The 14,259-nt window shown below is 37.2% G+C and overlaps 1 protein-coding gene across 1 annotated transcript in view; it reads left to right on the forward strand.

Annotated features, from left to right (window-relative positions):
• LOC150021037 (T-kininogen 2-like) overlaps positions 1-14,259 on the forward strand; it is a 29,036-nt gene that overhangs the window by 662 nt on the left and 14,115 nt on the right. The window contains 5 exon segments of the mRNA XM_090275180.1: positions 5,054-5,164; positions 6,153-6,237; positions 7,512-7,684; positions 9,047-9,154; positions 13,971-14,055. Coding sequence (XP_090131306.1) covers positions 5,054-5,164; positions 6,153-6,237; positions 7,512-7,684; positions 9,047-9,154; positions 13,971-14,055 — 562 coding nt within the window.

Genomic DNA, 14,259 nt, shown 5'->3' on the forward strand with positions numbered 1-14,259 from the left:
AAGGGACTATGCAGAGTAATAGAATCCCGAAGCTCGGTCAGGCCACAGCAAAAAGATTTACCGGGTGACCAGCCTCAGACTAACCTATAAAGACCTCCACCTCAGATGAGGAGGGGCTGAAAAAGCAGATACATCTAACAAACACTATATAAATTTCCTCTGTGTAAAACTTTAAAAAGTCAAAATTACAGGAGCAGAAATGGAATGGTGGTTGCCAGGGGCTGTGGAGTGGGGGAAGTGAGGAGATGTTGGTCAAGGGTACAGACTTCCAGTTATAAGATGATTATGTCCTGGGGATATAATGTACAGCATGATGACTAGAGTTGACAGTACCGTATTGTATACCTGAAATTTGCCAAAAGGCTAGACCTTAAGTGTTCTCACCACACACGCAAAACAGGTATTTATGTGAGATGATGAGGTGTTAATTAACCTATTTGTGGTAATCATTTCACAATGTATTTGTATCCCAAATCACCTTATTCTATACCTTAAATATATACAATTTTTATTTGTCAATTTTGCCTCTATAACTCTAGCATAAGTGAGGGGCTGTTGGGTACATCTAAGGAGTCACAAATGAGATTAACGTGGTTCTGCTACATTTGACAAAATCTGCCATGAAGTCCCTGTGCTTGAATGCATCAAGGAGAATAGCAATGTTCTTGCTGGTTTTGAATATTTTTAAATCATTGATTGATACACTCAGGTTGAAGAAATTCTGTCAGGATGTGTGATTTCAAGAAATACAAAATTCAGACCCAGGTGGCATGGGGTCTATGGGTGCTGTGGGGAAAGACTAAGCTGGGTGTGGGGGTGAGCAGAACTTGGCTGCTGTCCCTTCAGCTTTCTCCCTGGGAACAGAGGCCTGATCTCCTTGTGTGGCACCGGTCTGCTCTGGGTCACCTTCCCTCTGCTGGAGCCCAGGTGTGTACAACCCAGTCTGGCTAGTTCCAGCTCCAGATCCAGTTCCAGCTCCAAGTTCAGCACTAGCTTCACACAGTCCCAGATGAGGCAACAAGGTCCTCTAAGGTCTATCATGAAAGATCTGCATTCTGATGAAAATGAGGAAGAATCAGATGAGGCAGAGAATAATGACAATGACTCCAAAAATGAAGAGACCTATGAATAGAAGAGACAGCCCAAGTCCAAGTGCTAGCTACAGTGAAAAGCAGTTCTACTTCCTCCCCCTATTTCATGAACCCCTCCCACCCTCATTAAAAACCAGCAACAACCAGAATCTTAAAGTGAAAAGCCCAGCAAAGCAAAGGAGTTCAGATAAGCAAATAAAGAATGGTGAACGTGACAAGGCAGACCTAGGTGAACTGGTAGAGCTTCACCAAAGGTTAATGATATTGAGTGAAAGACACATTGTGCAGCAGATCGTGAACCTCAGAGAAAACTGGACACTTTCATATCACAAACACATTTCATTTTGACCTTTGTTGTTGGATAAAGCCAAAGTCCATAAACTACAGATTACCTGCAAGCATCTGGAACATCCTGAGGATACAACAACTGGATGCATCAAAAACTTTTGGGAAAAAAAACAAAACAAAAAAAAGGGTTTTTTTTTTTTGCTGTTGTTTGTGATTTTTTAATTTGTTTGTTTATGTGAAAACACTCAGAATGGTGCAACTAAAAGGGAAAAAATAAAAATTAAGCAACCTTCAGGTTTATTTTTCTTTAATGCCAATCATATTCTCTTGATAAAGGAGAGATTAAGCCCTGACAGTCATGGCTCAGTTGGTTAAGCATTGTCCACTGGGTGAAAGGTTGCCAGTTGGATTCCTGGTCAGGGCACAGGCCTGAGATGTAGGCCTGGTCCCTGGTTGGGGAGCTTGTGAGGGTCAATCAACCAATGTTTCTTGCACACATTAATGTTTCTCTCTCTCTCTTTCTCCCTCCCTTCCCCTGTCTCTAAAAATAAATAGAATCTTAAAAAAAAAAAAAAAAAAAGAAAAGATTAAGCAAACCAGTCTCAGCAGACCACTCTTCTCTTCAAAGAAATCCCTGGGTAGAGTGACCCTGGATAGCCTTGAAAACAAACAAATCAAATCCAACACAAGAAAACTTAAAGAATGTGCATGGTACCTTGTAGCTCTCTCCCTGCTGGTTCATGTCACAGGATGAATGCATATTCAACACACCGAGTTATTACCTAACTCATCTATTTATTATCGCATACAGATATTTTAAGGTTGTGGAGAGAATGACACCGCAGGAAGTATAAGTGCTTGGTCCCGTGGATGCTCTATTGGCAGTGCCCTCGGCATCCCAAACCCAGTGCCCTTACTCATGGGCTGTGCCACTCTCCCTCCACCAGCTTGTTCCAACTCCTCACCTCGTGGCAGTCTGCATGTCCCACCTTCTGTTTTCCAGTTCCAGAAACAGATGATGCGGGGACCAAATTACCACCCTGATTTTTTTGTTGGTGGTCTTTTTCCTAAAAGTGGGGGTCCAGTCCCAGTTGTATCCATATGATGAACTTGGACCATGATAGAAAAAGCAGCAGATAGGATCATATGACATGCTGTCTAGACTTTGTCAGTCAACCTGTTGGACTATTAAACAAAAGTGTACACGTAACTGTCCTGCATCCAGCATTGCTGAGCTGTCATCAACCATCTGGTGCCTGTTTTACTGTTAGAATATTAGGTAAATATAAAATAAAGGAATTCCACAGGATCATCATTTTTAAAAAAGGAATTCTGAAGACCATTATGCTCAGTGAAATAAGCCAGTCGGTAAAAGACAAATATCGTATGAGCTCACTTATAAGAGGATTCTGATGAACAAAATAAACTAACAAAAAAACCAGAAAGGCATGGAAACATGGAACAGACTGACAGTGACCAGAGGGGAGAGGTGAGGTGGAAAATGATGGAAAGAAGGAAGGGACTAGTCAAAGAAGATATATGAATGACACAGGGACATGGACAATGGTGTGGGGATTGACTGTAGGTGTGGAGGGGGGATGGGCTGGGTGGAGAAGGACAAAGAGGGAAAATTGGGACAGCTGTAATAGAATACAAAAATAAAAAATATATATAAATAAATAAGGAATTCTGATTCTGTTTTCTAAGAAATGTGCAAATTCTCAATTAGGATCTATTTATCAGTAAGAGTTTCAGCCTTCCTCAGATGCCAGTGAGTTATTCATCTTTACCATAAAATCTGTAATAAAAGATTTTTGCTTGTTTATAGATGATCCTCTGAGATTCTTTTATATTTGGAAAGTTAAAAATCTTTCTTTGGGGGAAATTCTTGCTTACTCTCCCATAACAGGTTACGTATTAACTTGTAGATTAAGTGCTTTGATACCTGTTTAGTCACTTGCTTATGTTCCAGAATGGTGTCTTGTATTGGTGAATATGAAGATGGTATGGAAGAGGCATATTTTTATTCTTTTTTTGTTTAATTTTTAAATTTTATTCTTTAAAATTTCTTAAATTTTTATTTATTTATTTATTTATTTATTTATTTATATTCTTGATGTACATCATTTTGAAACTAGAAATCTACCTTCTGGCATACAAAAGAAAGCAAATTACTTTTGAAGAAAAAACAAAAGAACAATACCAAAGTTAAAAAAAGGAATTAGAAACTTTCAGTGGTTTATTTAAATGAATTCCACTATGTCTCTATGATAGTTTACTTCGGTGGGAAAAAAAAAAATCCAACCACTTGACATAATGAGATGAAAGAAAAAACCCAGTGGACATTGTTTTTCTGAAAATAACATTGACCCATTCTGTTTTACAAACTAGTGTAATCATGTGAGCCCTGGTGCCCTCAGCAACATTGTATTGGTGTTGTCTTCACTGGCTGACATCCATGACAAATGTGTTCTTTCATTCTAAAATGTCCATAGAGTCACTTTTTACTTTGCTATGTGTACCACTACCACCTACTGCTTGATCCAAATCTGAGACCTGGAAGGAACCTCAGAGATGATCTTGTCTGACCCCCTCATCTCCCAGATGCAAATACTCTGAGGCACGCAGGCTCAAGAGAACACTGCCCTGGGACTCAGGAGACCTGGGATCAGGGCTGGCTTTGTAGGGAAAGAACCATTATGTTCTGTTTCTGTAAGTCTGCTTGCATATTTGCATCAGATAACTTTTTGAACAGTTTGCCTGTGAACGATCTGCCAATGAGCATTGACTTCTGCTTGTGCTGGCGGAATTCCATAAAAGCCTGTGAGATGTGCAGCTTGGGGCTCAGATCTTTGGAGGCTACTCCTCTGGGCCCGTGCACACCTGAATAAAAGTCTGTTCCTCCACCTCTCTGAGTGCCACTTGAGCTTCTCACAACCTGTAGTTTCCCCCAAGGGCTTGGCCTTTCCAAGGTGGGAGGCTGCCTAAGCTATTATGCCCTATCAACTGGGCCTCTTGTCTCTCACCTGCAAAGTGAGGAACTGGGCAACATCACCTCTCAGGTCCCCTGATGCTCTGACATGTCTGAACATTGCATCTGAAAGCTCATCTAACAGAGAACCTTTGAGCTCTAGAAGTTTAATTTATTATTTTGTGACATGCTAGACAAAATATAAAACAAAACAAAGCAAATACATATACTAAAATGATCATAACTAATCCCACTATTCAGAGATAACTGTTAACATTTTTTCAAAAAATAAAAAATGTCCTCATTTGTTTGTTTTCTAATTGTAGAAGTAATATATGTTTGTTTTCAAATGATATTCTGACAATACAGGAATGTTTGTTTAAAGAAAAGAGTGAGAGACAAATATTTTAATAGCTTTACTGCATAACTTTCCAGACTTTTAAAATCATATATGTACATATAAATTGGCTTCTACAAAAATAGGTTAATACTAAGGATACTATTTTGTGACTTAAAGATATATTTATAAATATATTATAAACATTCTTCCAAGTATTTATAACTTTCAGTACATTGAATAAATGTTTTGCTCTTGTTGAATTACATCAATATCAACTATTTATAAGTATATCAGTTCCCACTCAAATGGTTGCTGTTACATCAGTTGGATGAACCTTACGTATCTTTGGTTGCTTTTTTTCAGAATGAGCAGGAAGGATTATATTCCATCAAGTACCAAATCAAGGAGGGCAACTGTCCTGTTGAAAGTAACAAAACCTGGCAGGATTGTGACTACAAAGAACCTGAGCAGGCTGTAAGTGTGATGTTCCAGAGCCTCCAGTTTTCTCCGTTGGAATTGCCAGATTATTTTACTAGTGCTGGGGATGATGAGTACTGTTGAGCCTGTTTGTGAGGGGTGCACGTTAACCCTCAAATATTTATAGTCAGATGCTTGATGTCTGTGTTCTTGTGTAGACAGAAAAGGCATGGAGAGGCCAGCCATTAAATGTGGAGAAAGCCCTCCCATGAGGAGGGGATTCCTATGACCAATTGGGAAACATGGGCCAGGTCCCAGAGAGTGAACAGATTGATATTTGGGCTAAGAGTGAAGGCTGGTAGGGGATACCATGGATGCTTAATTTGCACATACCTGAGTTTGCATCCTGCTCTGACTCTAACTGACTGGTCACTCTGAACCCAAGGGCTCCCTTGTAAAATGGAGACAAAATTGACCTCATTTGATTGTAGGAGGTTGAAAGGAGCTCCATTATGAAAGGACCTTATTTTAATAACAATGGCTGTGTTAACCAAATGCCTAACCTGTGAGTGCTACAGGACAGCTGGTTGTTTGGCCTTAAGTGAGGGAGACTGCAGACAGTATCTGCCAGGAAGCAAGTCACTCTTTGCACAGAGCGTGGACTCATCTCTTTAGTGTCAAAATGACTGCATCCGCTGTGCATTTGAACACCGAAGGTGAAATAAAAGTCAAGAGGAGAGTTGAGCTGGCTGGTTCTAGGGCACTGTGTTCACCTTGGTGACAAAAAAGTATCTCCAGAGCTCCAAATGTGAAGCTGCTTTAAAACCTCCACGTTTATACCGCCTCTCTTCCCAGTGCCTCATGAATAGCAATGGATTGTAAATAATAATGATTAAGTTACAAAAACATTCATTTTTGTGTCTCAAAACTCTCTTAGAAAAAAATCTTGACGAGTATTAGATAAAAAAACGCCATATTGAGCAACAGTGCACTTTTCCATCTGAAAGATTAAGATAAATGTTTTCTTTTTTTCCCTTGCTTTTAGGCCACAGGAGAATGCACTGTGATTGTAGGAGAAAGAGGAAATATGGAACTCTCTGTGGCTACCCAGACCTGCCAGATTACTCCAGGTAGCTGATATATCCGGTAGTGCTGCCCTGGGGGAAATGAACCATTTCTCTGTGAGGCCAGGAGCATAACCTAGACAAAGTCCACTCCAGTTTTTTAACTTTGCCCGCTAACCTGATGCCACATAACTTCTGCAAGGGAAGCAGTGAAGAAAGCTGACCCACATACTTATGGACTGAAAGTCAAAAAACAGTTGATGGGGGAGTTGCAAACATTACTTGGTAACTTAATGAAACTCAATCCTGTTTTAATATTTATCATTTTGTTAAAAAACCCTTCAGTGACACCCCATTGTTACTGCCAACCATTCTGAATTCACCTGAGTGGATCCAGGTATACCCTAAAATTATGCGGAGAACGTTGTGAGTACCTCATTTTCCTGAAGAGGGCGCCACAGCTTTCATCGGCTTCTCCAAGGAGCCCATGACCCTGGGACAGCCCAGTGAGGCCCAGGCTCAGCAGCAGAGGGCTCTCTCCACCAACCGTTCTCACCTCAACCAGCACTCCCTGCTTCTTGCTTTAAGCCCTGGTGAAATGTGTACACACCACGTCCCCCGCTGCTGCCCCAGACTCACCCTGCTTTCTTGGGAGCCATCTGTTCCTTCTCCTCAGGCTTCACTTCTCATGTTGCCCAACTGACCTTGTCCGCTTTTTACCCTTCTTGGCTCTGGCTTTTTCTCCTCAGGAAAATCTGTCCTGAATTCACTCTGGGCTCCTGTCTTTCCAAGCCCTTGTCAAATTAATATTGAAATATTCATCTCCAGTTCTGTCTCTCCCACTCGACTTTGCCCAACTCATTCACCACAGTGACCATTACTAATTCATGTGTCCATGTAGCTCAGCACCTGGCATGTTACAGCAGGTGCAAAATATGGGCACGTTGGCTGAATTGAATTGACAAAATGTATTTTACCCTGAACCAGGCTTCAAGGAGTTTTAATTAACAATGAAGAATAAATAATAATATATCTGTAATGGTTTACTTTTTTATGAGAGTAAATTCGTGTATTACTTTTATAATTTATAATGACTTTTAAGTACATTTCAAGTAATTATGCACAACAGTATGTATGTAAGATGTTCCTAAGTCAGTGATAGGTTTTTTCCCCCTGATTAAAAAGCAGTCTTATGTTCTCTTTTTCTAAGACATACTAGAATTTATTAGAAAGTTCGTTTACTAGGGCTATTGAAGTTGTCTTACTTATTTAGGACAATGTATCTGAATGTGGGTTTTGCTCATTAATACTGCTCTTTTGCCTACTCTTCATTTGTCAAGCCGAGGGCCCAGTGGTGACATCCCAGTATGACTGCTTGGGCTGTGTACACCCCATATCAACTGCCAGCCCTGACTTGGAACCTGTTCTGAGACATGCCATTCAACATTTTAACAACCACACTGATCATACCCACCTCTTTGCTCTGAAAAAAGTGAAAAAGGCTCACACACAGGTTTGTTCTCTCAGTTTTTATTTTGCACAGAATTGTTAAAATTTGTTGGATCTTTATATTTAAGGTTGCATTACCTAAAATACACCATTGGTCAAAAGAAAACATGAAATTCTATGACTGGTGGTAAGGGAGCAGAGTGGGCAAAGGAAGAGCTTTCTCTTCAGTCAAAGTTATTTGGATACTGCATTATGTAAAGGAGAAAAATAGGGCTAATGAGACTCCTTGCTTTGAGATTGTTTTTAATAAATGGGTAGTTAGCATTACATGTTCTTCTTAGAGATGGTGAAATGAAAAAGTCATTCTGGCCTTAAGGTTTCTCTTTTAAGTATTTATTTATTTATTTATTTCCTCACCCAAGAACATTCTTATTGATTTTAGGGAGAGGGGAGGGAGACAGAAAGGGTCAGAAACATCAATGTGAGAGAGAAACATAAATTGGTTGCCTCTCCCATGCACCCTGACTGGAGACTGAACCCACAACCTAGGTATGTGCCCTGACTGGGAATTGAACCTGTGGCCTTTCAGTTTGCAGGATGATGTGCAACCAGCTGAACAATACTCACCATGATGGCCTTAAGGTTTTAAGAAAACTACATCATCACCTAGCTATCATGAGTCAAACATGGCTCTAAAATATTCAATGGTAATCAAAAAGGTTGATGCAGATTTCTGGGTACCCTCTAAAGTATAATTTTCATAACATCAGGAAAAAAAGTAAATACTTTTAAATCTGGTCTTTTCACTGACTGTTCACTAAGTCCTTACTTACTGACAGTTTACTGGGTCCCTTGTATTTCAGTCTCTAATTATGAGGGACTCACTTTGGTCAGTAAGATTCACTGCTTTTAATAGACCTTCCAACTTGCCTTTATGCAAAATGCATGTTCTATTCAAATATATTTATATCCAGCTATCAGGGTAGGACTTGTCCAAGATAAAGCAGAAGAGAGCTTATTGCTCTACAATCTAAGAACCTGAAAACCTACCAGTAAAGGCCATTCTAGCTCCAAAGTTTTTTTAATCATCTAAAAAATCATTATTAAATTTCACAAAATTCAATAGGACATAATTTTTCTGCTGCATGGCAGAGGAAATATTGCTAGGATTTACTTAAAGAGACACAGTAACTCCATCTATATATTGTTTTTCATTTTGAGATGTGTAGTGTGTGTGTGCTTGGGTCTGTGTTTAAGGGTAGGAGAGTCTTAAAGTGCTCAATATTTACTCAATCATGATGTTTGTCTAGTAATAATAGTTTATACTTTTGTGTACTTGTGATATGCCCAGCAGTACTCTAAGTTCTTCAACACTGTGAATAATGTGTAAACTGCCCTTTAACTATTCAATTCAAAATTGTTTCAGGTGGTGGCTGGATGGAACTATGAAATTACTTACTCAATTGAGCAAACTAATTGTTCCAAGGAGAATTTTCTATTCTTAACTCCAGACTGCAAGTCCCTTCTCAATGGTGTAAGTAAGTGAAAATGTAATTATGAAGTTATTAGCATTTGGTGTCCAGTATTTACATGAATGGGCATACTCAGCTGTATAGGAAGATTTGGTCACTAAAATTTGGGCTGACATTCGTGAGTTCACCGTCACATTCACCATGTCACTGGTCAATCTGCCTTACCTACCTGGTCAAAAAACCTGTACACCTAGCAATAAGCATCTACAGATACAACCAGGGCCTGAGATAAAATGATGCCACGTCAGGTTTGTCTGTTCATGTCTTCACACTTTCCTGTCTCCCTTTCTTCCCCTTGTGCTCAATGTCCTTCTGGTGCTCCTGATCTCTAAGCAGGACAATCCCTAACTTCAAACATGTCTCTGCTTATTTTCTTACCTTCACTCCCCTACCTTTAATAAACACACCCTGAACCTCTATCACTCTCTAGGATTATAACTTGTTATCAGAACCTAAATTATGTTAGAAGAGTATTCAGTGCATGTTCAGATGACGAAGGCATGATGACCTTCTTGGGAATATTTGCATTTTGGCAGAAGGCTGTACTTTAAGCAAGGGATTGCTGAATACACTTTATTCTATTATTCTCCTTCTAAATTTGATTGTATGGGAAGAAAATGAGAAATCCAGATAGCAAGATGGTAATTTCAGCACTGTTACTAATAGAACAACATTGAAAATAACTTATTTTCAACATTAGGGAATGTTTAAATGAATTATAGTGTATCTACTCAGAATATGTGCAACCATTATAATTATGTTTACAGAGTTTTAGTGACTTAGTAAAATGTTTATGATATGTTAAGTAAAACACAAAAACACAGAATTAAAAACTATACATACAGATTCAATTAAATATATAAAGTAAATGTAAACATTAAAAGTGATGGAGGAAAGCATTTGAGGTCTTGCTCCCTGTCAATTATTAGTTTGGCTCAAATAAACTCTTATGAAAAATTTTTTACTGATGAAAAAGTATGCCAAAATAAGAAACATAGTTAACTTCTGGTTGGAACTATGGGTGCCTTTTTCTTATTCTTTGTACTTTTTGGAACTCTTTAAAATTTTCCAGTATTTCTAATCAAGCATGTATTTATTTCATCAGTGGGGAAAAACTTAAAAGGATACTATTAAGACTGAAAAGACAACCTACAGAGTGGGAGAAATTATTTACATCATATATCCAATAAGGACTTAATATGCAGGATATATAAAGAACTCCTACAATGTAGCAACAAAGAGACAATCAACATAATTTTCAGATGGGCAAAGGACTTAAAAATAAGCATTTTTCTAAAGGAAATATACAGCTGTGGCTGGATGGTTAGTTGGTTGGAGCATCATCCCATACACCAAAAGGTTGAAGGTTCGATCCCTGGTCAGGGCACATGCCTAGGTGTAGGTTTGATCCCTGGTGGGGGCATGTACGGGAAGCAACCCATCAATGTTTCTCTCTCATATTGGTGTCTCTCTCTCTCTCTCTGTCTCTCTCTCTCACCCTCTCAAATCAATGAACATATCCTTTAGTGAGAATTTCAAAAATTAAGAAATTTTAATAAAAAATAAACAAATGGCCAATAAGCATGTGCAAACATGCTCAACATGGTTAGATGCTATCTCACACCTCAAAAATGTCTATAATGTTTTTTTTTTTAATTTGGAAAATAACTCGTTTTGGTGAGGATGTGGAAAAATTGAAAGTTTTGTTCATTGCTCATAGAAATGTAAAATGGTGCAGCCATTGTGGAAAACAGTTTGGTAGTTTTTCAAAAAGTTAAACATAAAATTACCATATGACCCAGCAATTGTACTTTAAGGTATATACTCAAAAGAATTTAAAACAGGGACTCAGACAGATACTTATGAGCCATTATTCATTGCAGCATTATTCCAAAAAGTGGAAACAATTCAACTGTCCATCAACAGGTGAATGAAAAAACAAAATGTGATATGTATATATAAAACAATGGAATGTTCTTTAGCTATAAAAAAGAAATGAAGTTCTGACATGTGCTACCACATAGATGAGCCTTGAAACATCATGCTAAGTGAAATACGCCAGACACAACATATACAAATGCATAACAATAAAAGTAAATTAGAGTTTACCAAAGGCTGGGAGGAGAGAAAACAGGAATTTATTGCTTAATGAGTACAGAGTTTATGTTTGAGGTGATAAAACTATTGGAAATAGATAGTGGTGATGGTTGCATTGTAATTAATGTCACTGAATTATACACTTAAAAGTGCTTAAAATGGTAAACTTTATGTTACATATATTTTACCATAATAAAAAATAGTAAAAAGGAGAAAGAGAACCCGTCTAAAAATGTATGCTTTAGCTACTATTTAACTTTGTTAGTTTGAGTCAAGTCTGGCCTTTCAAGCATCTAACACCACCTTCTGTGTTTTTATGGTTTTTCGTTAGTCATTTGATATTTTATAGGTTTAAATGTTATCTAGCTTTAATCTTTTTTACATCTGTTTGTAAGGTCTCAAATTAGTTTTCTCTTTGCAACACAGAGCTGCCAGGGCTCCTGGGAGTTGCAAAGCCAATCATATTTTTGTTATCACTTCTCTGAGCTCCCACTTCCTTATTGGTAAAATAGGGAGGAATAATAGCACCTATCTCACAGCTGTTGTTAGAATAACTAAAGGACATAAAATGTAAATGAAACTTTGGCTGGTATGACTCAGTGGTTTGGGTGCTGGTCTGAAAACTGAAAGCACTTATTTGAATCCCAGTCAGGGCACATGCCTGGGTTGCAGGCCAAGTCCCTAGTTGGGGGTGCAAGAGGCAACCAATTGATGTTTCTCTTACACATCAGTGTTTCTCTCCCTTCTTTCCTCTCTTTCTTAAAAATAAATAAAGAAAACATTACAAAATGTCAATGAACTATTTCGCCTGTAATTGGTAAGACTGAAGGACTTGCTATTCAAAGCTTTGGCCCCTGAATCAGCAGCAGCAGCATCACCAGGAAGCTTATTAGAAAAGCAGAATCTGAAATCCCACCCCTCACCTACTGAAACTGCATATTAACAAGATTCTCAGATGATTCATTTGCACTTTAAGGTTGGAAAAGCACTGATTCAAGAGGTCTCATAAACAGTCCTCAGGCCATGCTGCAGATTAGAATCACTTTGCCAGCATTAAAAAATAACTATTCCTAGGCCATTCCCCAGCATTGTGACTTAATTGGTCAGGTTGGGTTTTTGGAGTCAGAATAAAAGCTTCTAGGTGAATCAAATATGCTGATAGAACTGAGGGCCTCAGGACTACTTTCAGTATCCTTCTCCCCATCCAAAGTTATATATATATAACTTTTTTATATATGTTATATATAACATTTTTTAACGGACTGTTTGTGTTTTTGGTGTCGAATTTTGTTCTTGTTTTTAAATAAGTGTTGGTTGCATATAGTTTCCCAGAAAAGTATCCATTTGGGGAGAATTTAGGTTAGTATACACTTGTTCATAATTATTCTTTTATGTTGTTATACTTCTCTGTAACCTTCGATACATTACCATTTTTGCATTTGATTTTTCCCTTACCCCAAGAATAATCATTTGGATTTATTTATTAATGCTAGTACTATCTATTTTCTGGGTCATCAGTTTTGCTTATTGTTTCTTCCCTTTTGTTTTCCTTAAGGCTATTTATTATTATTATTTATTTTTCTTTTCTTTTCTTACTTCTTGAGAGAAACATACCAATTTGGGGTTATTTTATTTGCTTGTTGCCCCTCTCTTTTTAAAGTTTTATTTTATTTTTGCCTTTTTTTAAAATTTGAAAGCATATAAAACAGTGATTTAAACTAAATGCTGCTCTGGCAACATTTTGTAAAATTTTTATTTTTCTTGTTTTGTTTTTTATATTTTTCCTCATTTAGGGAAGACCCTAACTAGCCAAGTGTGTTTAGATTTCCAAGTAGTTAGTGTTTGTTTATTTCTTTAAACTTACTAATTTTCAGAGATTTTTTTCTTTTTGGTTCTGAGGTCAAAGAAGATGGCCTGTATTGTTTTGGATTTGAAAATTTATTGAGTCTTTCTTGTAAAATAATGTAAAAGCAATTGAAAATATCTGTATCACATTTATAAAAATCTCATTTAAATCATACATATCACATGAAAATATCATATAAATAAATTATGTTACTCTAGTCTTCTATAACCTTATTTATTTTTTATCCTTTTAGTCTGTTAAGATTTATAGTTACATATTAAATTTCCCCACCATCATTATTTTAATCTACTTCTATTCATAAATCTAATTTCTGCCCTTATGTATTTTGCCTTCATGCTTCTAGACTATCTTTTATAAAAACAAGATTTTTTTTACAGCCATTATGAGTTTTTTGTTACCTTAAATTTTACTTTGTCCAACATTAATCATACTCTAACTTCCTTTTGTCTACTTTGCCTCCTATAGCTTTGCTCATCCATTATGTTTAATCTTCCTTGTCCTTTTATATTACAAGATATTATTTTTGACTATTTAATATATTAATTTTGTTTTAACACAATCTGAAGGTCTATGCCATTCTCAAAAATTTTACCCATTCAATTATATTATTATTATTTCTATAATAGGTAGTCTTGTCATCTTATTTCATGTTTCTGTGTTTGTGTATATGTGTGTATTATTGTTAATGCTAATATCTAATCGTTTCTTATTCTATCTTTTGCAATTGGACTATGTTTTGTTTTGTTTTCTATGTAAAGCTGACATTTTATATATATTTAATTTTACTAGTAGTTTATTTTAAAGGTTCTTAAAATATTTTTAACTTATACGCTTATATACTTATTAAAAACTAGGATACTGGTGAATGTACAGATCATGCATACATGGATCTTCAGCGAAGAATTGCTTCCTTCTCACAGGAGTGTCACCTTTCTCCAGGTAAGGGATAATATGTGTTTGTGTTCTAATTTAGTACATCTTGATCTCAGACAACTAGCTAGGTCTTTTCATAGGAACTGTGCTTTGGGTCCCATGATATGCCACAAAGTCTTTGTGATCAACAGACCTTTCTGAGAACACTGTCCCCCATTTCTGCACAGCTGTGCTGTAGCAGAGGCAGCTGAGACTGCTCTACAAGTGCCA

The sequence above is a fragment of the Furipterus horrens genome, unplaced genomic scaffold, assembly GCF_987537825.1.
Source record: "Furipterus horrens unplaced genomic scaffold, mFurHor1.1.pri manual_scaffold_1, whole genome shotgun sequence".
NCBI lineage: Eukaryota > Metazoa > Chordata > Mammalia > Chiroptera > Furipteridae > Furipterus > Furipterus horrens.